This window comes from Tupaia chinensis, unplaced genomic scaffold (assembly GCF_000334495.1).
Source record: "Tupaia chinensis unplaced genomic scaffold, TupChi_1.0 Scaffold147340_1, whole genome shotgun sequence".
NCBI lineage: Eukaryota > Metazoa > Chordata > Mammalia > Scandentia > Tupaiidae > Tupaia > Tupaia belangeri.
In genome coordinates, this window is record NW_006207191.1 from 20,251 (window position 1) to 45,608 (window position 25,358).

Here is a 25,358-nt window from a genome sequence, read left to right on the forward strand (position 1 = left end):
GGCGTGACCATCCCCCCGGGGGGGGATTTCTCGCTTTCTGTCTCTCTGTCTTTCTCTGTCTGGCGAGCGCACGCGCCCTATAGCAAAAACCTCTCCAAAAAAAAAAAATAGTAAGTTAAACTAGTCTCTTAGACTTTCCTTAAGAAAGGAATTCCCAACTTATTCTCAGATACAGATTTTAAAAATTATATATAACTATAGGCATCTGTAAACCAAGAAAAGTGTTATAACACTAATGGGAGAAAATGATGAGCCTTCACTAGAACCCCTACTAGCCTGTAATGAGCCTTTGAATGATTCTGGACTGAAGAAGCTCCCTGGGGCAACACAGAGTATATGCTAGATTTTGGTCCTTTTCCCTCGGCGGGACTTCTCATGCTTTGTATACACACTACAGCCTCTGAGCACCGTGCCATCAGCCACCCTAATGGCCAGGGTATTACTGATTTAATAAATCCAACAATAAACCAGTACAGTTAGTTCACTTATGAGTGCAAATTAATACATAATTACATTTAAGAAAGTGTGAGTGTTTACATCATCACTTCTTAATCAATCTCATGTTGAGGTAGCACTCATCGCAGAGAAGAGGCTGAGGATTTCTACTGTAGAAACAGCTGAGGTACACAGAAGGTTTAAGACAGATCTGAAATATACTTGGGCATGGGTATGAAATATACAACCCGCCTTGTAAAACTTATCATTAGAGTGACATGAAGCAGCTCAGGGATGTGCTGCAGAACTTAGGAAAATATTAAGTTGCTTAATATTTTAATAGAATCTCTGGGAGCTGGTAGGTGGTATGGTGGTTAAGGTGCTGAACTCCCACAAGGCTGACAGCAGTTCGAGTCCTAGACCTGGTGTCTTGCTTTCTCACTTTCCCTTTCTCTCTCTTTCTTTCTCTTGTAAAATTAAAACAAAATTAATACACACACACACACACACACACACACATATATATATATATATATAATAAAATTGAAGACATAATTCTTTTTTTCTTTTTGCTTTAGGGTTTGTGTGCTCATCAGTGGGACAGAGACAGAGACAGAAAGTGAGAAATCACCCCCTAGGGGGATAGCCATGCCACAATCCCTTCTCCTCCATTCTCCTCTCGGGGTTTTGGGCACACACACACATATGCATCCAGTGTGTTTTAAGCCCTCAGGTCTGGGACTCGAACTGCAGTCAATTATGTGAGAGTTTAGTGACATAACCATTACACCATCTGCTGATCCCCATAATGCTTTTTTGGTTTTAGAGGTTTTTGCCTTACAGCCCATTTGCCTGCTGGACAGAGACAAGTGAGAGTAAAAGTGAAAAATCACCCTCAGGGGGGATAGTGGCGTGATCCCTTCTGTTCCATTCTCCTCCCGGGATCTTGGACACACAGGCACATGCACCTAGTGTGAGTTTCAAGCCTCCAGGTCTGGTACTCAAATTGTGGTTGGCCACGTGGGAATCTAACGATGTAACTGCTATGCTATCTACTGGCCCCTAAATAAATAATACTTAAAAAAAAAAAAAAAACCCTCTAATGGCCCAAATTCTGCATGTATGGTAAGCAGGCAAAATTGGTTCTGAAAGCATCTTTTGATTTATTGATTTTTAGAGGAAGCTTGGCTACCATTCTTTTTATTTTGGATTGAAAAGTAGGTAATGCCCTTCAAGATTTTCTACTTTTCAGTTGTAGGAGTTGTTCTTTAAGGAGCAGGGCTATGGAACTCAAAAGTTCCATTCTCATAGTGAAATACACAACATTATACAATGTTGTCTTCCTTGTCACCTTGTGAGTACTGAATTCACACACTTGAAATTCATTTAAAAGGGATAGTTGAGAGCTGGCTCCATGGTCTCATGGTGAAGGCGGCTGGATCCTACATGTATGACCCTGTAGTTCAAGATCTGGACCCAGTGGCTTGAAAAATACACTGAGCACATGTGTGTGTATGCCCAAAATCCTGAGCAGAGAAATAGAGAAGGGATTGCAGCATGGTCATCCTCCCCGGGGAGGGGGAGGGGCGACAGTAGGGTAGGGGTGACTTCTCACTCCCCCTGCTCTTTCTCTTTCAGCAAGGACATTTGCCACATACAAAAAAAAAAAAAAAAGCTAATTCCTTGGGATATGTAGCAAAAAACACAGCATGTTATTTCCCTCTCAGAGATTAAGGATGTACATGGCCATGTTAAAGGTGTTTAAGAAGTCTTCTACTGGGACCAGCAGTTGGCATAATGGCTATGTTGTTGGACTCCCATGTAGTCAACTGTGGCTTGAGACCCGGACCCAGTGACTTAAACTCACACCGGGCACATGTACACGCGTGCCCAAGATCCCAAGAGGAGAATGGTGGAGAAGGGATTGCAGCGTGGCTATGCCCCTTGGGGCCTGATTTCTCGCTTTCTGTCTCTCTGTCTCTCGTCCTTCTGGCGAACCCACGCAAACCATAGCCAAAACCTCTCAAAAAAAAAAAAAAAAAAGCCCTATACAAAGGAAACCTGTTTAACTTGTCTTAATCTAGCAGGCTATATAACTCCTCCCCCATTTTTTAAATAGTTTGTTTCTTTTTTAAAAATATATTTATTTGTTTATTTATAATGCCAGGGTGTGCATGCATGCACATCAGAGAAAGAGAGAATTCCACAACAGGGTTTGATCACATCACAAGCCTTTTGTCCTCTAATTCTCCATCCCATCAGTATCCTAGGCATATACACCCATACCCAGCATGTTTTTCAAGTTATCAGGGTTGGGACTTGAACCCTTATTGGCCATGTGGGATCAGGCTTCCTGTGTGTAGCACTTAACTGCAGGCCAGCCCTGGATAGGTAGAAAATTTTTAGCTAAAACTGTAATTTTGTTTCCACATCCTTACTTGTTTGTTTATTTTTTAGACAGGGAGTTTTTGCTATAGGGCACATGTGCTTGCCAGAAAGTTAAGAGACAGAAAGCAAAAAATCACCACCCAAGGGGGAATGGCAAGGTTGCAATCCCTTGTCCTCCATTCTCCTCTTGGGATTTTTGGCACAGAGGCACATGTGCCTGGTCTAAGTTTTAAGCTGCCAGGTCCAGGACTCGAACTGTGGTGGACTACTTGGGAGTCTAGCAACGTAACCATTATGCCATCTGCTTGTTCCTCAACATCCTTATTTTGTAATGATTTTCAAAATATTGGGTCATCAGAAAAGTCATCATGCATTTTTGCATAGAAAAATACATCATGACTTTTCTGATGACCCAATAGTACTTGTCACATTGCTGTTTGAAAATCACCATGGACATTTTCCACCATAATATCCACTTAAAATTTGTGTTACCATGCCTGTGGGCATGCCCACAGGCACACCCATCAAGGGTGTATGTCTCTCTCTCTCTCTCTTTCTCTCAGAAAATAAACTTAAAAAATAATAAGGGCCAGCTAGTGTTGTGGTGGTTAAGGTGACTGGACCCACATGTCTGACCACACAGTTCAAGTCCTGGACCTGGTAAATTGAAAATCATGCTGGGCATGTGTGTGTGCATGCCCCAAATCCCAAGAGGAAAATGAAGGAGAAGGGATTGTGACAACTCCCCCTGGGGGTTGTATTCTCTCTCTCTCTCTCTCTCTCTCTCTCTCTCTCTCTCTGTGAACACACGCACTGTGTAGCAAATTTAAAAAGAAAAAGATGAAGAAAAAAATTGTGTATCACTCCATCACAGCACATCGTAGGTCTGGTATCTATTGTCAAGCGAGAGGCAAAGTTGCTCTCTGATACATTTAGAAAGCGATACACGGCACAAGCTGAATGCAATGGCACACCAAAATGACCAGCTCACTTCTTTGCCAAAGTATTTGAGGCTTTGAGAGATGCGTTAAACAACAGTGGCAGCCATTAGAGGTCCACACCCTAGTGTAGTACATGAATATGTAAGGTTGAGAGCTGCCTGGAGGATTTCATGCGGTAGACTCATTTCTTTTGAATAGAGCATACAAATGAATCCTTTTCTCCCAAAACAATTACCAGTCTGAATACACATACAGACACACACACACACACCACCCCCCACACACTAGTACATACCTCCTTAAGTGTCCCTGGAGTGATGATCAATCGATAAGTTATATACGTGGGGATGCAGATGAAAGATGAAGTTCCTATGCAAAAACCCAGAATGACACTCCAGTGGGGATAATTATATTGGAAAAGTTGTAGCTGTGGTGGGCTCATCAAAAAACTGCAGATGATGAACTAAAAAGAAATTCCAAGAAACAGTAAAATTTTAAAATAATATCTGAGACAGTTGTGATACCACAAATACCAGAAACTAAAGCTGAGCTACTTTCTGGAAGTTCCCAAAATATGCAATATCCTAGATTGAACTCTGACATACAAAAGTACCAAATTCTGGTATCCAGACTGCCAAGAATAAAACAGCCAGGTGCCTTTTTTGTCTTTTTTTTTTTTTTTTTTTTTTAGAATTAATTTTATGTATTATTTTTATTTTTATTTTTAAAAATTTGGTATAGTGTACTCACTAGAGAGAGACAGAGAGTGAGAAAGCAACCTGCCTGGTCCCAGACTCCAACCGCAATTGGCCATGTGACAGTCTAGTGCCCTAACCACTACACCACCTGCTGGCCGCGCCAGGTGCTTTTTTGATTCTCTTCCCTATCTTTATCTCAGCCCCTACAGTGGGGATTATTTTTTATTTGTTTTTGGAGAGGTTTTTGCTATCTTGCATGTGTGCTCACCAGAAAGAGAGACAGAGAGGCAGAAAGTGAGAAATCACCCCCCAGAGGGGATGGCCACACCACAATCCTTTTTCCTTTCTCCTCTTGGGATCTTGGGCACGCACGTACACATGCCTGGCATGAGTTTAAGCCACTGGGTCTGGGACTCGAACCACAGTCAACTACATGGGAGTCCAGCAACATAGCCATTACACTAACTGCTGGTCCCCAGGGGATGTTTGTTACACCATCTCTACAATTACCTCTACAGTTAAGGAAATGATAGCTCCCCTTCAGCACCGTCCTCTGCCAGGGGAAGAGACTGACATCCATTGAGAGTGGTTTGGGTCCCATCTTGTCACACAGAAGAGGAATGAACTGGGTGACCTTTCCACAGCACCTGCCCATCTTAGGGCTTCAAATTTCTCTGCTTTGGTTTCATTTCCCTGCATTCCTCAGCTGTGGTTGTTGGTCAGGTGGAAGTGCCTTATGTCCAGGAGAGACCTGGAAAGGCCTGGGAATTGCGGCTATGTTGCTTTTCCCCTGTTCTCGAATTCTCTACTTTCTGCATTATACCCCCAAGCCTGGGTTTTAACAAGGATAGCTCTGCCACAAGGGATCTTAACAATGAATGGCTATGTGCCACAAGTCCTCTTAATGAAAGCAATTACAGAAGAAAAAAGGCCATTTCATACAAATTTCACTTGAAAACTCTGAAAATTCTGACCAAGAACAAGTCCATGGTGTGCTCCCAACACCCAGTTTATGAATTTTCTTATTTTAGTTTGGTTTCCGGAGAGAGTGTAAATATCAGGTTTTGCCTAGTAACCACTGTGCTGAAATTGTTATTGCTCTTGATTTAATTTTATTTTATTATTTCATAGTCATAAAGAAGACAGTAATGTAAATTATTTGTGTGGTTAAGCATCTATTTATATCTTTTTTTCTCTGTCTGCAGGTAATAAAATGGGAATTTGTTAAACACGCATCCATCTTCTGAGCAGTGTTGTCCTAAGTCCAGGAGGAAGCCTTCAAAACAGGAGCGTGGCCAGCTGAAAACCTGCCTCCTGACCTACTCTCCCCAACCTAAACACTCTACTAAGGAAGGTCATTGTGGAAGAGGGAAGAAGGAAAGAGGGTCTGCTTAGGAGCCATCGTCACTATCATTTGTCTCATCTTGGTGTCAGGTTTGTGAAACTAACTCTATCAGGAAGAGCTGAGGCTGAAAGCAGCAGCTAGACGTCCCCTCACACACTCCAGCCCCTCCTTGTGCACAGTATTTTCTGTTTCTGTAACTTGGCTTCAGTGACAAAGAATATTTTTAGTAATCTACTTGTTGTTTACCTAAAGCAGCCTTAAAAAGCCCAGAGCAGGGGCTCTGTTAAGTAAACTTAGACATGGAAGACAGCTTTTGCCTCCACTTACGTGGGCACACGAGCACTTGCCTTTAGAGGAGGCGAGTAAAGCAAACATCACGACATCGTGAGTAACGTCTGGACCTGCATCTGTACGTGGGTCCTGCTCATTGACTGTGCACTGAGAGTTAACCCATCCCACTCCACAACCAGATAGTCCTGGAAATGAAAATACCAAAGGCCTCGAGCCAGGGCTAGGGTGAGGTGTGTGGGCATGACAGTGAAGGGAGAGCCAACATTTCGGTAGTTAAGATAAACAGTATTTTAGTACAACTAAAAAAGATCCAATGGGGCCAGATTAGGTACGGCAAGAGAAGTGAGAGCCACATAAGTACACGGTTGGATCCTGTGTTTATCTGAAATGTTGATATTTTGTTCACTGTGGATCTGTTTGCATTAATTTTGATTTTAAAAAAGTATTGCACTGGAGACCAGCAGGTGGCGTGGTGGTTAAGGTGCTGGACTCCCATATGACCAAGTCAGTAAGAGTCCCAGACCTGGCAGCTAGCTTTCTCTCTCTCTCTCTCTCTCTCTCTCCCTCTCTCTCTCTCTCCAGTGACCATGTGAGCACATATGCCCTATAGCAAACTGAAAAAAATATATAATGACAATAAATACAGTTTTTTAATGTTTTAAAAATATGGCATTGAAATAGTATTTATCTCTAATACTGAGTTTTTTGGTGATCCTTAAATTTATGCCCAAGGTGAGCGCCTCATGTCCTCCCCCACCCAAGTTTCAGCCCTGGACGTTTCCTCAAGTGTGGGGAACAGGAAAGGAAACCAGCACACATGTGTGCACATTTCTGGCTGTGGGGAATTGACCCAATGTCTTGTCTTCCTTTGAAAAACAAATGAAAGGATGTAAATAGATTATGGAAACGCACTGGTAATATTATAAATTAACCCAGTATGTCAGGACTTCTGCTTTTGGTAGACTAAGTGGGCTAGGTGATTCAGACAGACCCTCTGAAAACAAATGAAACTTCAGGATTAAAAAATATATAAATGTTTTAAATTTACCTAGGAGTCATCAGGAAGCTGGTATGGTAATGAGGAACAGCCGGGTCAAGACCTAAGGGAATTGGGATCCCAGAGCTCATGCCCGAGCCTCTGTGCCCTGGAAATATTCGCTGCGTGGGGCAAATGCTGGCTTTGTTTTGGAAACCTCTGAGGCTCAGGGGAATGGACATCAGAGAGGATTCTGGGATAGAGAAAGACACATGCAGTGTTGCAGAGGCAAGAACCAGCATGATACCCATCTTTAAAAGTGAACATCGAGAGACCAGCAGATGGCATAATGATTATGTCACTGGATTCCCATGTAGTCAACTGCAGTTCAAGTCCTGGACCCAGTGGCTTAAAACTCATGCTGAGTGCATGTGTGTGCATGTCTAAGATCCTGAGAGGAGAATGAAGGAGAAGGGATTGTGGTGTGGTCATCCCCCCAGGAGCTGATTTCTCCCTTTTTGTCTCTCTCTGCCTTGCAGCAAGCATATGTGCCCTATAGTAAAAAAAAAAAAAATCTCACACAAAAAAAAAAGTGACCATCAAGATGTAGGCACAGGGACCAGCAGATGGCATAATGGCTGCATTGCTGGACTCTGATGTAATCGACTGTGGCTCAAGTCCCAGGCCCAGTGGCTTAAACTCATGCTGGGCCTGTGTGTATGCGTATGCCCAAAATCCCAAGAGGAGAATAGAGGAGAAGGGATTGCAGCGTGGACATCTGCCCTGGAGTGATTTCTCGCTTTCTGTCTCTCTGTCTTTCTGGCAAGTGCACAAACCCTATAGCAAAAACCTCTCCAAAAAAAAAAAAAAGATGTAGGCACCAAAAAAATGTCAACTGCCCCCAAGAAAGTCAAAACAGAGACTACAGAAAGAGTTGTTCTGAGGGGCCAGCAGGTGGTGTAGTGATTAAAGCACTGGACTCCTGTGTGGTTGACTGCTGTTGGAGTTCGGGACCCAGCAGCATACATGCCCAAAATCCCTGGAGGACTCTGGAGGAGAAGGAATTGTGGTGTGGTCATCCTCCCTGGGGGTGATTTCTTACTTTCTGTCTCCCTGTCCCTATCTCCCTAGAGAGTGCTCAAGCTCTCTCTCAAAAAAAAAAAAGGGGGGGGGTTTGGAAAGGGTGAGGGGGGACAACTGTATACCAAAGGGATGACCTAGGTTAAAAAGGGATGGCCCAAATACTCCTAATAAACTGGAGATGGATTGAAGAAACAGACCAACAACCTTTCTGGTTGGAAAAGGTCTGAAAGCCCCAGGATATAAGTTACTGATAAATGAGAGCACTGAAGAGGGTCCCTGCTGCTCTGCATAGGCGCTTTCCCCCAGGCTGCCTCAGAGCACCCGGGAGGTCAGAAGAATGTTCTCCACTGTGAGCAAATGACTCTCTTCAGGCAGACACTGGGGTGAAAGCAGGGGCACATGAAGCAAAGGTGACAGGAATATATACATGTTTTTCAATTTTGTAAGAGGACAAGTGCACTTGGTGGGGGAGGGAGAAAAGCACCCCTCATTGGGATGCGGTACGCCACAATCCCTTCTCCTCTGTTTCTCTATCCTGTCAGGATTTGCGGCATGCACACACACATGTCCAGTGTGTTTTTCAAGCTGCTGGGATCCAGCTCCTACAACCAATAGGCCATGAGGCCGGCCCCTGAAGTGAATAATGAACACCTCTCAGGGACAGCCCTGTAGTGTAGTGGTTAGGCCTATGCATAGGGAGCCTGATTCCACATGGCCAACCATAGTTCAAGTCCTGGCCCCAGCAACTTGGGGAACACACGGGGTGCGTGCATGTGTATGCCCAGGGTACTGACAAGATCGAGGAATGGAGGAAAATGGATTGCAGTGTGACCATGCCCCATTGCAAGGGTGCTTTTTCTCTCTATCTGGTGAGCCCACTCATCCTATGGCAATTATAATAAGTATATTTGTATTGGAGCCAGCAGGTGGAGTGATGGTTGGGGTGGTGGACTCCCACATGGCCGACACTGTGGTTCGAGTCCTGGACCTGGAAGCTTGCTTTCTCTCTCTCTCTCTCTCTCTCTGTAAGTCTCTGGTGAGTGTACATGCCCTATAGTGAATTAAAAAATAATAATAATAAATAAAATTAAATAATTCTTTTAATAAAAGTTTTGTATTATAAATACAAAATCACTAAGACCCCTGCAAGGGCCTTCTTGAACACCACAGTAAATCCTTCCCAGTCTTGAACAGGTCTTACTTGTTCTGTGACTCTGAATTCTTCATTTCACATTGCCAAACCCCAATTTCCTTAACTATAAAATAGGAGTACCAGAACCATAAACCATAACTACTTTATAGAATTATTGCAAGAGTTTGAAAGAAAGAGCAATAGGTATGAGTTTAGCACAAAGTCTGGCCTGGCTTCAGTGCTGGAAAAATACTGTTTATTACCATTGAGCAGGGGAGTGATGCTAAAGTGATTGAAGCCCAGATTGTTCTATGTTGTTAGAAGTCAGAAGAGGGCCAGCCAGTGGCGTGGTGGTTAAAGCAGCTGGATTTCCCATGGCCAACATGCGGTTTGAATCCCAGATCCTGTGGCTTGAAAAACACACTGGGCACATGTGCATTCATACCCCCAAATCCCGAAAAGTGGGAGAAATGACAAAGAAGGGATTACGGTGTGACTGTGCCCCATGAGGGGATGCTTTCTTACTTTTTCTCTCTCTGTTTTTCTCCGGCTAATACATGTATCCTCTGGCAAAAAAAAAAAAAAAAAAGAAAAGAAAGAAAGAAAGAAAGAAAAAAGAAAAGGATGTGAGAAGAGTGGTAAGCCATGGTGGGCACAGTGATGGGAGGGACAGTGGGTGAGAGGGACTCCTGAAATGCAAGCCATGTTTGTATTTTGTTTCTTGGTATGGTTTTGGTTACATAGGTATGCTCAGCTTATAGTTTTTTTGAGAAGTACACTTACAATTTGCATACTTTTCTGTATATATATTATACATCAACAAAATTTATCTTTAAAAATTTTTTTAAATTGCTTTAGGGTGTATGTGCTCACCAGAGACAGAGCATGTGCACTCCCCCATTGGGGTGTAGTCATACCACCACCCTTTTCCCTTCATTTCTCCATCCTGTTGGTATTTGGTACATCCACACATATGTGCCCAGCATGTTCTTTGAGCCGCTAGGGCTGGGATTTGAACCATAGTCAATCATGTGGGATCTGCTTTCTATGCACAGCACTTAAATGCTGTACTATAGGGCCAGCCCTGAAATTTATTTTTCATGTGTGTCTTTGTGGGGGTGAGTGTGAGTCTTCCCCCCAGGGGAGAAGGAAGAGGGAAATGACAACTCACCAGGAGAAACAGGGGACTGATGGCTCCCCAGCAGATCCGCCAAAACCATCCAGGGCTAAAGCCGAGCATCTCCTTCACATCACTGCAGAACTGGGTAATGCCTAAAACCAGGAAGGAGAGAGGCTCACTGACTGAGAGGACCTGGTTCTCCAGAAGAATCAAGGTCATGCACTGGTAATGACAAGGAGAGGGGGGCTGGAATTCCTGCCCTGGCCAAGTATGGGAGCTCTGGAATTTCTCCATAAGAAGGGTTCATGGGCACCAATCTGATCAGAAAGTGGGTCTATAGGGGACTTATTACAAAACTGTCTTTTTATATTTTTTTAAGAATTATTTATTGGGAACCAGCAGTTAGTGTAATGGCTATGTCGCTGGACTCCCATGTAGTCGACTGAGGTTCGTGTCCCGGACCCGGTGGCTTAGAACTCATGCCAGGCGCGTGTGCGTGCATGTCCAAGATCCCGAGAGGAGAATGGAGGAGAAGGGATTGTGGTGTGACCATTCCCCCTGGGGGGTGATTTCTCGCTTTCTGTCTCTCTGTCTCTCTCTGTCTGTCTGGCGAGCACACGCGCCCTATAGCGAAAAAAAAAAAAAAACCTCTCAAAAAAAATTATTGATTGGAACCAAAAGATGGCATAATGGTTACATTGCTGAACTCCCACATAGTCAACCACGGTTTGAGTCCCAGACCTGGTTACTTAAAACTCATGCCGGGCACATGTGCATGTATGCCAAAAATCCTCAGGAGAATGGAGGAGAAAGGACTGCAGCATGGCCATCCACCCTGGGGGACAATTTCTCACTTTCTGTCTCTCTTTCTCTCCAGGGAGTGTACACACCTTTTAGCAAAAATCACTCTTAAAAAATTATTTATTTTATTTATTATTAACCACCACACCACCTGCCAGTCCCTCAAAACTGCTTTTTTTATAGCAAGCAGATCTCTTTTTACATAGAGCAGGAGGATTGAGGGGCTATTGTGGAGAGACCAAAGCTTCCTCTTGTGCCCCACACTACATCACCTCAGTGTTTGTTTTTATTATTACAGAAAAAAAGAAAGTGGAGTTTTGTCCATGAATTGAGAACCAACTGGACAGCCACAATGACCATACTTTAGAAACTTTCAAGGGAAGTTTTAACCACAACATTTCCCATTCATATGCTAGATCAAGCTTAAGGTTCTTCTCTAAAAAGCAACTGGATGGAAGTGAGCACCAAGAAGGTGAGAAAGTGCCAAGGGGCTTACTGTGGCAGCTGCCCTGAGCTCCCAGCAGTTCCTAGGACAGGGACTAAGTTCTCACACTTTGTCCTCTGAATTGTGGAGGAGGCCAGGAGGATTTTTCTTTTTCTTTTTCTTTTTAAAGATTTTTGCACATGTGTTTGTAGAAGAGAGACAGAGGGAGAGGAAAAATGAGACATTACCCCCACTTCCCGGGGGTAGATGGCAATGCTACAATCCCTTCTCCATTCTCCACTTGGGATTTGGGGCATGCACGCACATGCACATGGTGTGTTCTCAGGCCACCACTCCAGGGCTTGAACCACACAGTTGGCCGTGTGGGATCCTGCTGCCATAGCCTATTAATACATGCCACCAGCTGGCACCACCCCCAGATCTCTTCTTTTTTTTTTTTTTTTTTAGGGTTTTGCCAAAGGGCACAGGTGCTGGCTAGAGAGACAGAGAGAAAGAAAGTGAGAAATTGCTCCCCAGGGATTCTGGGCATGCACACACATCATCTAGCATGATTCTCAAGCTGTTGGATCCAGGACTCAAATCGTGGTTAGTCACATGGAAATCCAGCACCTTAACATATCATGCTAGCCTCTGGCCTTGGATTTCTTCTTTTTTTTTTTTTTTTTAAGGCGCGGTTTTAACTAAATCACCCCCCAGGGGGGATGGTCACACCACAATCCCTTCTCCTCCAATCTCCTCTCAGGATCTTGGGCACGCACGCACATGCGCCCGGCGTGAGTTCTAAGCCGCTGGGTCCGGGACATGAACCGCGGTCGACTACGTGGGAGTCCAGCGACATAGCCATTATGCTAACTGCTGGTTCCCGGATTTCTTCTTTTAAAAGAAAAAAAATCAGGCTACGTGCAGCTCAGATACCTTTCTTCATAATATAGCTACCGTGCTAAAGAGCCTTGGTATCATAGAAAGTAAGAAATTAAATACAGTTTTGAAGGAATTAACTGATTTTCCCAGTGTCCACTCAGGAGCTTTTGGAACCTCTGCCAATGGACCCAATGATTTCACCTTATCAGATTCTACCCTAGGACCAGAGAGGGTGAACTGGGGATTCTTCCTGGACAGATAATGCAAATAAGAACACTCTTGTCTCTTGCCTAGAAGATAAGCTCCTTCACTCTGTCTCAAGGCTCAGGAGAACTTCAGGAATTTAAAAGTAGGGCTGCTCTATTTAACATCAGTATAACATACAAATGCAAATGCATTCGTTGTGTGCTAGTTTTGTGTTGTCCAAGTCTTAAGGCCGGTAGGGATCTTAAAAGTACCGTAGATGAGCTACACAGAACTGCTTAACCCCGCAGGGCAAGCAGAAAGTATTGCAGCGTCTGAAGGAAGCAGCTTACCATAGAACCAGGACACAGCGACAACCTCTATAAGTGCGACGGTGAGCACCGCAGGCCCTGTGGCGTACTCCTCCAGCAGCTTCACCACGTAGGCTCCTCCCTGGAGAGGAGATCATCAGCCACGCTGAAGGCTCTCAGAAGTGCTGGCCCTCCTTACTACAGAAGCCTGCTCCGGAACGTAGGATTTTCTGGAAAACTCCTACCTTCACCCTAATTAAGCACCCCAGAGCTGCCTCTGGGCTTGCCTTTGCAACTGGAACAGGTTTCACCCTATCAGACATTCTTCCCAGTCTGCAGCATCTTCTTATCTGTGTCTTATTCCCACTAAACTCTGAGATAAACTCCAAAGGGCCTCTGGATCTATTCTCAGCTCTCTTCAAATTACTCAACACTTAGTGCATTCACCAGCCTGTAGAATCTACTCTAAAGACTGAATCGCGGGGTGTCTGTATCAGATGCACTGAGCACCTGTGTCACAGTCTTGCCACCTGTCCAATCTCCTGACTTCTTTGAGTCTTACTCAACCCCCAACCCCACAGATGAAGCTTGAGAGCCACTGTGGTCATAGCTGAAGATGCACATCTGCAAATTCTGCCTCAAGTCAGGAGGTCGCGGGCCTAGGATGCTCGTGGGTACTCTGGTGCATGTTTTATAATATTTGCCTCAGCTAACAACAACAAATCCCCAGTATTTGATTTCTTCTTCTTTTAAAGAAATGATCAAGAGAGTGTGTGTTTTCATGTGTGCAAGAGAAAGGAAGAGAGAGAAAGAAATAATAGCTCTCAACAGGGTCTCCTCACACTGAGATACCGCCCCCCACGCCTCCCCTCCCCTCCACTCTCTAGCTCCACAAGATCTTGGATACCCTCAAGTGCATCTAGCATGTTTTCAGGCTGACCCAGGGATTTGAACTTGCAGTTGGTCATGTGGCTCCCAGCACTACAGTCCAGTCCAATCCTGTGCCATCTAGGCTAGGCTAGGCCTGACATCCATCACAAGTGCTGGAGGAGATAAAATAGCATCACACATGAGATGCTCACCTCCAGATGGTCTGCATATTGGGGCATCAGGACAATATTTCCAAGAAAGCAGCCCTATAAAGTCAAAATAGACTGGAAAAGCAAATCCTAGTTTTATCCCAAGATATTTTTCCAAGTCTGAAATCTAGCTGGATCTACTGAAAATTGCTAAGAGCCTGTGGATATCATGCACAGAATCTGCAGAAACAACTTTTCTCCGTGATAATAAACTTCTTTGTGGCAGTAACAACCCCCCTTCCTTTGGCCCTAAAGCCAGGGCATTGCATCAGAAGGAAAGGAACATCTAACCATATTCTGTTGCATTAAGGGAGGCCTCTCAAAGCTGACAGCCATGGTACTCACAAAAGTCAGGGTGAACAGGGATCCAAAGAAGCAGGTAATGACCACAAAGAGCACAAACCACTCCCGGCGTTTCGCCCAGATGTGTGGAAACTCATCTAGCACAGCCGTGATCACCCCCTCCAAGCCTGCAAACTGAGAGGTACATGAAAATGGTCACAGTGCAGACTTTGGGACAAATCTGTTGCCTTCAGGACAGTGAGCGGAAGGAGGGGTAAGATTGCTATGTGACCAGCAAGTCGGTCAAGCCAGTTTCCCCTGACTCTCTGGCCCATGAAAACATCTAGAAGGGTATTTCTGTTTTATACTGTCGTTTAGAACTCCCCATGAGGACAGGGAAGAAAGTGTATCAGTGGACAGAACTTCAATACGTGAGATCTCTTGGGGAGACTCTGGCTGTACCAAAAAGGCCAACTTAAAGCTGAGACTCGGTCTATGCTAGTAAGAGCAAGGCTCTTAGCTGAATGCTGGGCAGGGCAGAGACACAAGAGAGACCTCGCCCTGGCTCATAGGTGCCATAGTCTGGTTAAGAGATGGTGCAAATGAGAAGCGGTGCACATATGCCAAGCCCTCAGCCCGGGCCAGACACTTTACCCCCACAATCTCCTCAATGACTCTCTAACATACAAGAAGGCAGTGAGTGCCACGGCTGAGGAGTGGACAGCGTGGGGAGCCCCAGGAGGGAGTAACAGCACCACCTGAGATGACCAGGGTGGAGGGAATGGGTACAGCCCCCTCATCTTCCCATTGCTCCCCATGCACTCACCGTGCTGTCCAAGCCCAGTGTGATTAACATCAGGAAGAAGATGATGGCAAAGAACGTGGATGCTGGCATGTTGGCTATGGCTTCTGCATAAGTGATGAAGAGGAGGCTGGGACCTGAGACAGAGAGGGAGAGAGAAGGCGGCGTTTGCCAAGATCTGCCCTACAACAGTGTTGCAGAGGAAAACTCAGCCACATGGGCAATTACAATTTTGGGGGATTTTTTTAAAGCTTTTTTTGCTATAAAGGTGTGTGTACTTGCTGAAGAGAGACAGAGAGAGAGGAAAAGTGAGAGAGAGCCCCCCCCAGGGGAAATGGCCATGCTACAATCCCTTCTCCTCCATTCTCCTTTTGGGATTTTGGGCGTGCATGCACACATGCCTTGTGTGTTTTTTTTCAAGCCACTAGGATGGGACTTGAACCACTCAGTTAGCAGCCATATGGTATCCAGTGCCTTAACCACCATGCCATCTGCTGGCCTGATAATTAGAATTTTCATCGCAAGACATTACATATGAATCAGGCTTTAATTTTTTTTTCCTTATTCATGATAGAGTGAATGCGTGTGAGAGAGAGAGGAGGAAAAAGTACCCTCCACAGGGTCTGGTCAGCTGCCATCCCCTCCTCCAGTCCTTTAGACTGTCAGATCTTGGGCACTTGCATACATGCCCAGTGTGTTTCAAGCTGACTGGATTGGAGATTCGAACTGCAGTTGCTCTGTGAGATCCAGGTTCTCTTGAGCAGTGCAGTACCATTGTGCCAGAGAGCAGTCCCATAAGGCTTTTACATGTACCAAGTGCTCCCTTACACTCCCCCTGATCTCCCTTGGCCTCTCTGACATCTTTGGAGGCAGGGAGGGAAGAGTATTCATTGTGAAAACTGTGCCCTCACTTCGTGTGGGGGATGGAAACAGACCCAAGACTCTAAGAACCAGCAACGCTGCACATAAAATAAGAGTTTCCACTATGTATCAATTCAGTGTTTTCCAGGACCAGGGTTGATATTTGTAAAGTCTCACAGTATTTAGCCTCCTCTGATGTCTTTAGCTCCAGAAAAGTAGGAAATGTTACATTGATTTCAGTAGAGTCACAGTGGCCTTGGAATAAAGACCTCCTGCTATTTTAAAGTCTCTTTTGATAGTGCGAGAGAAACCTCTTCAGCCTCTCATGGGCTGGGTGGAGGTTGGTGAAACCACCACATCAGGCTGAAAACACACGAGTGTTAGCCAGAAAACCCGAGGCCTCCACCCATCAGCTGTTTTCTATATCTGTTGCTCTTTCCTTTTTCCATGAAAACCTCAGAGTACAGCAGAGTGGCCACATCAGCAACATTTTATTTTTCTACAAGGGACAGTTCTGAAGGTAATTATTTATTTACCAGACGTGGGCCCATCACAGACCCAAACTCATGTTTTTGTTTTTGACAGAGGGGTATGCTTGTCAAAGAGAGACAAAGAGAGAAAGAGGGAGAGGGAGAAAACAGCCCCAAATGGGATGTGGTAACGCTCGATCTCTTTTCCTCCATTTCTCCATCCTGACAGGATTTTGAGCACCCATGTACACATGCCAGGCATGTTTTGCAAGCCACTTAGGCTGGGATTCAAGTCATGCAGTCAACCATGTGGGATCCATTAACCACTAGACCACAGAGCTGGCCCAATCGGCCCAATTTACCGTTTTTTTGGTTTTGTTTTTTGTTTTTTTTTTAGAGTTTTTTGCTATAAGGCACGTGCACTCACCAGAAAGATGGAGACAGAGAGACAGAAAGTGAGAAATCACCCCCCAGGGGGGATGGCCACGCCACAATCCCTTCTCCTCCATTCTCCTCTTGGGATCTCGGGCACGCACGCACACCTGCCCGGTGTGAGTTTAAGCCACCGGGTCCAGGACTTGAACTGCAGTCAACTACATGGGAGTTCAGTGACATAGCCATTATGCTAACTGCTGTTACCCCCCAATCTACTGTTATAAAGCCACTGTCCAAGTCCTACTTTTAAGCCCAGAATATATGGAAGGCACTGGTCCTGGGTACCAATGGAGCTACTTCATTCTACAGGATTCAAATACAGGGAAAGATCTGAGATTTCCAAGGTATTATGTTTTTCTCAAATACTAAAATAGTTTAGAAGAATATTTAGAAATGATTCAAGGGGTCAGCAGGTGGCATAATGCTTAAGGTGCTGAACTCCCACATGGCCAACTATGGTTTGAATCCTGGACCTGGAGGCTTGCTTTCTCACTTCCTCTCTCATTCTTTCATTCTGTCTCTCACTGGTCATATTATAAATAAATAAATAAATAAATAAATAAATAAGTAAGTAAGTAAATAAAATAATTATTTTAAAAAGTGATTCAAAAGTTAGTTATTTGTAGACTCAAAACAAAGCAATTCAATAGGCACAAGGACCTAAATGGAATCTGAGGTCCTACCTGCGTCTTTGGCCACCTCAGACACATCTTCATTCCTCATCTCAGCCATGTACCCGAGTACCGTGAAGATGACAAACCCCGAACAGAAGCTCGTCATGCAGTTCACCACACTGGTCACAAGGGCGTCTCTGGAGTAGAAAACCCAAGGGGCCTGAGACAGTTCCGAGGTTGGAGGTGTAAGGAGCAGTGTGTGCTTGCCCTGCCCAAGAACATAAAATAAGAGTTTCCACTATGTATCAATTCAGTGTTTTCCAGGACCAGGGTTGATATTTGTAAAGTCTCACAGTATTTAGCCTCCTCTGATGTCTTTAGCTCCAGAAAAGTAGGAAATGTTACATTGATTTCAGTAGAGTCACAGTGGCCTTGGAATAAAGACCTCCTGCTATTTTAAAGTCTCTTTTGATAGTGCGAGAGAAACCTCTTCAGCCTCTCATGGGCTGGGTGGAGGTTGGTGAAACCACCACATCAGGCTGAAAACACACGAGTGTTAGCCAGAAAACCCGAGGCCTCCACCCATCAGCTGTTTTCTATATCTGTTGCTCTTTCCTTTTTCCATGAAAACCTCAGAGTACAGCAGAGTGGCCACATCAGCAACATTTTATTTTTCTACAAGGGACAGTTCTGAAGGTAATTATTTATTTACTAGACGTGGGCCCATCACAGACCCAAACTCATGTTTTTGTTTTTGACAGAGGGGTATGCTTGTCAAAGAGAGACAAAGAGAGAAAGAGGGAGAGGGAGAAAACAGCCCCAAATGGGATGTGGTAACGCTCGATCTCTTTTCCTCCATTTCTCCATCCTGACAGGATTTTGAGCACCCATGTACACATGCCAGGCATGTTTTGCAAGCCACTTAGGCTGGGATTCAAGTCATGCAGTCAACCATGTGGGATCCATTAACCACTAGACCACAGAGCTGGCCCAATCGGCCCAATTTACCGTTTTTTTGGTTTTGTTTTTTGTTTTTTTTTTTTAGAGTTTTTTGCTATAAGGCACGTGCACTCACCAGAAAGATGGAGACAGAGAGACAGAAAGTGAGAAATCACCCCCCAGGGGGGATGGCCACGCCACAATCCCTTCTCCTCCATTCTCCTCTTGGGATCTCGGGCACGCACGCACACCTGCCCGGCGTGAGTTTAAGCCACCGGGTCCAGGACTTGAACTGCAGTCAACTACATGGGAGTTCAGTGACATAGCCATTATGCTAACTGCTGTTACCCCCCAATCTACTGTTATAAAGCCACTGTCCAAGTCCTACTTTTAAGCCCAGAATATATGGAAGGCACTGGTCCTGGGTACCAATGGAGCTACTTCATTCTACAGGATTCAAATACAGGGAAAGATCTGAGATTTCCAAGGTATTATGTTTTTCTCAAATACTAAAATAGTTTAGAAGAATATTTAGAAATGATTCAAGGGGTCAGCAGGTGGCATAATGCTTAAGGTGCTGAACTCCCACATGGCCAACTATGGTTTGAATCCTGGACCTGGAGGCTTGCTTTCTCACTTCCTCTCTCATTCTTTCATTCTGTCTCTCACTGGTCATATTATAAATAAATAAATAAATAAATAAATAAATAAGTAAGTAAGTAAATAAAATAATTATTTTAAAAAGTGATTCAAAAGTTAGTTATTTGTAGACTCAAAACAAAGCAATTCAATAGGCACAAGGACCTAAATGGAATCTGAGGTCCTACCTGCGTCTTTGGCCACCTCAGACACATCTTCATTCCTCATCTCAGCCATGTACCCGAGTACCGTGAAGATGACAAACCCCGAACAGAAGCTCGTCATGCAGTTCACCACACTGGTCACAAGGGCGTCTCTGGAGTAGAAAACCCAAGGGGCCTGAGACAGTTCCGAGGTTGGAGGTGTAAGGAGCAGTGTGTGCTTGCCCTGCCCAAGACAGGCCAGCCATGTCAAGCACAAGCAGTCTGAGTGCGGAGAAGTGCAAGCCTGCACCATGTCCCTTCCCTCTGCCCGAGGCCTGACCTCTCAGGCTTGAAGTGCAAACTTCATGGCATGGAGGTGTTTTAAGGAGGTGCTGTTGTTTAGAAATATCAGTATGGGCCCTGAAACAACACAGCACAGACCTCTCCATTTCTTTCTTTCATTTTAGTTCGGAGGGAGAATGCACTAGCCAGAGAGATAAGGAGAAAGCACCTCCAATGAAGTGTGGTCACACTGCAGTCCCTTCTCCACCAGCCTGTTGCGATTTGGGGGCATGCATGCACATGCAACTGGAGTGTTTTTAAGCCAGCAGGACTAGGATTCATACTGCATTTGGCCATATGGGATCAGGCTTCCTCTAACCACAAAGTTATGGGGCCAGGTCCAGATTTCTCCATTTCAAACAGGCCTGGTTTTGGAACAGATCCTGGGTTGGAGTGGGAGGTCAGGAGGGGGCCTTCATCTCATGTTTGTGAAGTCCTCAGATTTAGACTTTTTACCTCATCTTCTAATGAAGCCACAAGACTGCCACAGAGATATCCTTTTTCTTAAGAGAGATTTTTTGCTAGGGGGCGCCAAGAGACAGAGAGACAGAAAGCAAGAAATCACTTCCCCCGAAGACCGCTGCCCCAGGAGGGATGGCCATGCTGTAATCCTTTCTCCTCCATTCTCAACTCAGGATTTTGGGCACGCACACACATGCACTTGGCATGAGTTTTAAGCCTCTGAGTCCAGGGACTTGAACCAGGTCAACTACATGGCAGTCCAGCAATGTAACCATTATGCCATCTGCTGGTCCCGATACCCTGACTTTTAATAAAAGATCTTACCAGGGGCCAGCAGGTGGCGTGGTGGTTAAGGCACTGGATACTCCCACATGGTTGACCACAGTTCAAGTCCTGAACCTGGAGGCTTGCTTTCTCTCTCTCTTTGTGTGTGTGTGTGTGTGTTCAAATTTTAATTAATTAAGTAAGTAAGTAAGTTAATTAATAAAATTAATTTTTAAAAAAAGACCTTACCATACAACTTCAGACTAGTGTCTCCATGCATGGTCATATTGCTTAAGGTACAAGTGAAAAATTCTCCCCTTAATTTTCTTTGTTAACAATTTATTTAGGGGCCAGCAGGTGGTGTGGTGGTTAAGGGCACTGGACTCCTACATGGCTGACTACAGTTTGTGTCCTGGACCTGGTGGCTTGCTTTCTCGCTTTCTCTCTCTGTCCCTCTCTGGTCAAATTAAAATTAATTAATTAAATTATTATCTAAAAATTATTGAATTTTTTTATTATTATTTTTAAAGTTGCTATAGGGTATGTGTGGTCACCAGAGAGAGAGAGAGAGAGAGAAAGTGAGAAAGCAAGCTCCCAAGTCTAGGACTCAAACCATGGTTGGCTATGTAGGAGTCTAACACCTTAACCACCATGACAGCTACTGGCCCTTCTCCCCTTATTTTTTAATAAATAAATTGTATAGCTATCCTATGACTAGCACAGAGTGCTGGATATTATGAGAGAATATCCATAATAAAATAAAATTAAGTCTAGGGATGATTTTAAATCACAATTTCTACAACATTTCCTATGGCCTAGGGGTTACATGGCTGGATCCACCATGGCTGACTGCACAGTTTGAATCCTGGATCCAGTAGCATAAGAAGTGTGCACTGGATGCATGTGAATGCCCAAAATCCTGAAATGAGGGAGAAAAGGAGGCTAAAGGATTGTTAGCATGACTATTCCTCATGGGAGTGTTTTCTCACTTCTCTCTCTTTCTGGCAAATGCACATGCCCTCTAGCAAATTAAAAAAAAAAAAAGTTGTGGAAAAGCAGAGTTAAAGTATTTATTTATTTTTTTAATTTTGAAGTGAAGGGTGGGTAGGTGGCATGGTGGTTGAGGTGCTGGAGTCCCATATGGCTGACCGTGGTTCAAGTCCTGGACTTGGTGGCTTTCTTTCTCACTTTCCCTCTCTCTCTTTGGTCAAATTAAAAAATAATAATAATAATCGGGCTAGCAGGTGGTATTGTGGTTAAGGCGCTGGACACTCCCACATGGCTGGCCATGGTTCGAGTCCCAGACCTGGTGGTTTGCTTTCTCGCTTTCCCTGTCTCTCTCTTTCTGTGTGTCTCTCTCTCTGGTCAAATTAAAATAAATGAATTAATAAATAAAGTTAAAACAAATAATTCTTTTAAAAAATAACAACAAGGGCCTGGCTGGTTGCGTGTTGGTTAAAGGCACTGGATTCTGACATGGCTAACTGCGGTTTGAGTTCCGGATTTGGTGGCTTGCTTTCTGTTTCCCTCTCTCTCCCTCTGATTAAATTGAAAAATAATAATAATAAATAAAGCCAAATAAGCTAATTATTTAAATAATAATGATGATGATGATGACAAATAAAATAATTCCTAAAAAATTCTGAAATAAATTTTTTGCCACAAAATTTACAGCATTTTTATGTTGATCAAGATCATTAAATCATTTTACTTTGTGTCCATATCTATATAAACAAATGTCCGCATTGTAATTTTTGTTGTTAAAACACATTGAATTGTGGGAACCAGTAGTTAGCGTAATGGCTATGTCGCTGGACTCCCACGTAGTCAACCACGGTTCGCATCCCGGACCCGGTGGCTTAAAACTCACGCCGGCACGTGTGCGTATGTGCCCAAGATCCCAAGAGGAGAATGGAGGAGAAGGGATTGCGGCGTGACCATCCCCCCTGGGGGGTGATTTCTCGCGTTCTGTGTCTCTGTCTCTCTCTGTCTGGCAAGCGCACGCGCCCTATAGCGAAAACCTCTCCAAAAAAAAAAAGAAAAACCACACATTGAATTGTTAAATCTAAATACTTAATTGGATGTTGCAATTTTTAATAAACCTGTGTTAGAATTTCTTAATAAGTGGGACCAGCGGGTGGTATGGTGGTTAAGATGTGTGGCCAACCACGGTTCAAGTCCTGGACCTGGTGGTTTGCTTTCTCACTTTCCCTCTTTCTTTCTCTCTGTCTGTGTCTCTCTCTCTGGTCAAATTAAAATTAAATAAATGAATAAGTAAAATTAAATAATTCTAAAAAAAATATTTCTTAGTATTTCTTAATAAGTTTTGTTTCTTTTTCTTTTTCTTTTTTTTAGTATGCAGAAACTCTTACAAAACAGAAATCACACAGATTAAGTCACAGCCAGGGTGGGTGCTCTGGCCATGGATGATGGGCCGGGGCCTGAGTCACCCATGAGGGGCAGAAGAATCTGAGGTAGCCGTTATCATGGCCAGAGTCCTCCCAGATTCTAAGTCATCTTTTCAGTTGCTTTCTTCCAGAATATGACTTTCTTCACCCTACTTTCAAGCTAAGCTTGGGGACCCCAGGTACTCACTGGTAACAGTTGTTGTTGAACTTGTTGTAGCTAGCAAAGGCTGGTAGGACCCCGAAGCCCGGACCGAGAGAGAAGAAGATCTGAGCAGCAGCATCCACCCACACCTGGAACACAGCAGGGGTGAGGGCCTGCACCAGGCACCAACAGGGCCAGCGCCTCGTGCCTCCACGTGGCCATGTATCAAGTGCAAACACATGTGATGTCCCTTCCTGTCAGGCATACACTCCAGTGGCGTCCACTGCCCTTTTCATACCCGCATTTCTAGTTTAAAGCATTATTGCAGACTTGCACATTGAACCCAAGTTTCCGTTGTCCCAACTGTCCTATTCAGAGTAGGGGCTGAATGTCATGTCATTCAGTAAAATGACAGACAGGTGCAAACCTTTCTCCTCCTTGTCTTACCCCTGTCTCCAGCAGTTTTTGCCAGTTGGGTTTCAAGTAGAAGAGAACACCCCTCCAGGCTCCAGGGAGGGTGGCCCCCCTCACCAGCAGGACAGAAAGGATGATGTACGGGAAGGTGGCAGTCACCCACACCACCTGTAAGGAAGGAGAACGGAAACACAGGTTACGCTACTCTGGGGAGGCCGGGCAGGGTGGAGGAGGGAGGTGGGAGGTGTTGGTGTCTCTTATTCTTCAAGATCTCGAAGAAAGGAGATCTACCTCTTTTTTTTCTGTCATTTCAGGAAGAGGGTGCAGGGGGCGGCAAAAAGACCACAGCATTTGGAATCAGACAGTGGGGGATGTGATTTAGCTTGGCCAGTACTAACTGTCTCTAAGCCCGCTCTGCGTCTGCAAAGTGGGAAAAAGACAGAGGGAAACAATATAGTTTGCCAGTATGTGTGAAGCACTGAGCGTGGTCCATGACGGGTTGTCAGCAAATTATTGCCACTATTCTATCAGCAGGTAAAAAATATTTTGTGAAAAAAAAAATCATATAATGGTTCTTGGGATTGGCTCATTTCTAGAATTTTCTTTTTCTTTTCTTTTCTTTCTTTTCTTTTTTTTTTTTTTTTTGAAGAGGTTTTTTGCTATAGGGCATGTGCGCTCGCCAGAAAGACAGAGAGAGACAGGTAATTAAAAAGCAAGAAATCACTCCCCCAGGGGTGGATGGCCATGCCACAATCCCTTCTCCTCCATTCTCCTCTTGGGATCTTGGGCACACATGCACATACATGTGCCTGGCGTGAGTTTAAGCCACCGGGTCTGGGACTCGAACCGCAGTCGACCACATGAGAGTCCAGCAACATAGCCATTATGCCAACTGTTGGTCCCCATTTCTAGAATTTTCTAGCATACTTGGTGAAGAAAGAAATGGAGCATCATGAATGTGTGTGGTGTTGAAGAAAACAATGACGGTCCCCAACCAGGAGCTATCCAGGCTCTGGGTTCCCTGAGTTAGAGACCCTTTGGGGCCCCTTGGCAGGCCCGGATCAGAAGCCAGAGTCCTCCTTACCTTGCCAGATGTTTTGACACCCTTCCAGATACTGAAGTAGATAACAGTGAAGATCAGCAGGATGCAGAGGGTCAGCTGCCAGCTGATGCCCCCCAGGTCCTGGAGTCCCTTGGATCGGTGGATCTGTAAGACTTGGCGCCTAAAGCAAAAGAGAAACAGGCCCATGAGAGGATGTGGACAGTGACAGAGACCTGAGACACAGTCTGTGACACCTCTAGGAGGGTCCCCAGAGACAAAATGACACAGTGCTGCAGGGACTGAAACTTAGAAAGACCTGAGTATGGCCCTGACCTCCCTCATGGAGTAAGCAGCACAGTCACTGCTCTGGGAAGCACACTTAGCCAGACTTCCTGGACTCTCCTTTGCTAGCTGGGCCTTGAACGGAAAGGCCAACATGAGTAGCTTTTGGGTACATGAAGATTTATAGGTGTGCATAGTGGGCTCTTCCACCACCTCAAAGTAGCTGTCTCTTTGAGCTGCCATTGCCTGAAAGTGCAGCATTAAAGAATAGTACCTTCTCCCAGCATCTGTGGCCACAGGGTAGGTGCTACTTATGAAGTCAACACATTAAACTAGAATAGTTTGCTTCCACAACAGCTGAATGAGAATAACACCCAGAAAGAAGGGTGATTTCTATACCTGGGAGTGATTTTGGAATATGAAAGTAGAGACCTGCTTGGGCAGGCTGGAGCAGTCTGGTGTGGCATGTCAGAAAGGAGGGGGAGGCAAGGAAGGCCAGGTCACAGAGCTCTCAAGGTAGCTTCCCTCCTCCACATCCTGCCTGGGGCCAGTTCTACCACTCCCTCACTCACATTCACTCCCGAGGCTCTGATTGCTTCATCTCTCAGAAGTCTGCCAGGCTAGGGCCTTCCCTGCCTCCATTCTAGGAAGTCATGCCTCAGGGGTGCAGCCTGCCCCTAACAGACCACCCCTCACTTACATGCACTTACGTGTAAAACTCTTCAGCA

At 44.8% G+C, this 25,358-nt stretch overlaps 1 protein-coding gene across 1 annotated transcript in view; it reads right to left on the reverse strand.

Moving 5' to 3' along the window:
- SLC6A4 (solute carrier family 6 member 4) overlaps positions 1 to 25,358 on the reverse strand; it is a gene marked incomplete at its 5' end in the record, with an annotated part of 32,015 nt that overhangs the window by 1,433 nt on the left and 5,224 nt on the right. The window contains 12 exons of the mRNA XM_027768723.1: positions 4,060 to 4,227; positions 10,461 to 10,561; positions 13,053 to 13,152; positions 14,435 to 14,566; positions 15,198 to 15,310; positions 17,623 to 17,750; positions 18,041 to 18,059; positions 19,320 to 19,447; positions 22,938 to 23,041; positions 23,340 to 23,474; positions 24,391 to 24,529; positions 25,341 to 25,358. Of these exons, the coding sequence (XP_027624524.1) occupies positions 4,060 to 4,227; positions 10,461 to 10,561; positions 13,053 to 13,152; positions 14,435 to 14,566; positions 15,198 to 15,310; positions 17,623 to 17,750; positions 18,041 to 18,059; positions 19,320 to 19,447; positions 22,938 to 23,041; positions 23,340 to 23,474; positions 24,391 to 24,529; positions 25,341 to 25,358 (1,285 nt within the window). The remainder of the gene's footprint in view (positions 1 to 4,059; positions 4,228 to 10,460; positions 10,562 to 13,052; positions 13,153 to 14,434; positions 14,567 to 15,197; positions 15,311 to 17,622; positions 17,751 to 18,040; positions 18,060 to 19,319; positions 19,448 to 22,937; positions 23,042 to 23,339; positions 23,475 to 24,390; positions 24,530 to 25,340) is intronic.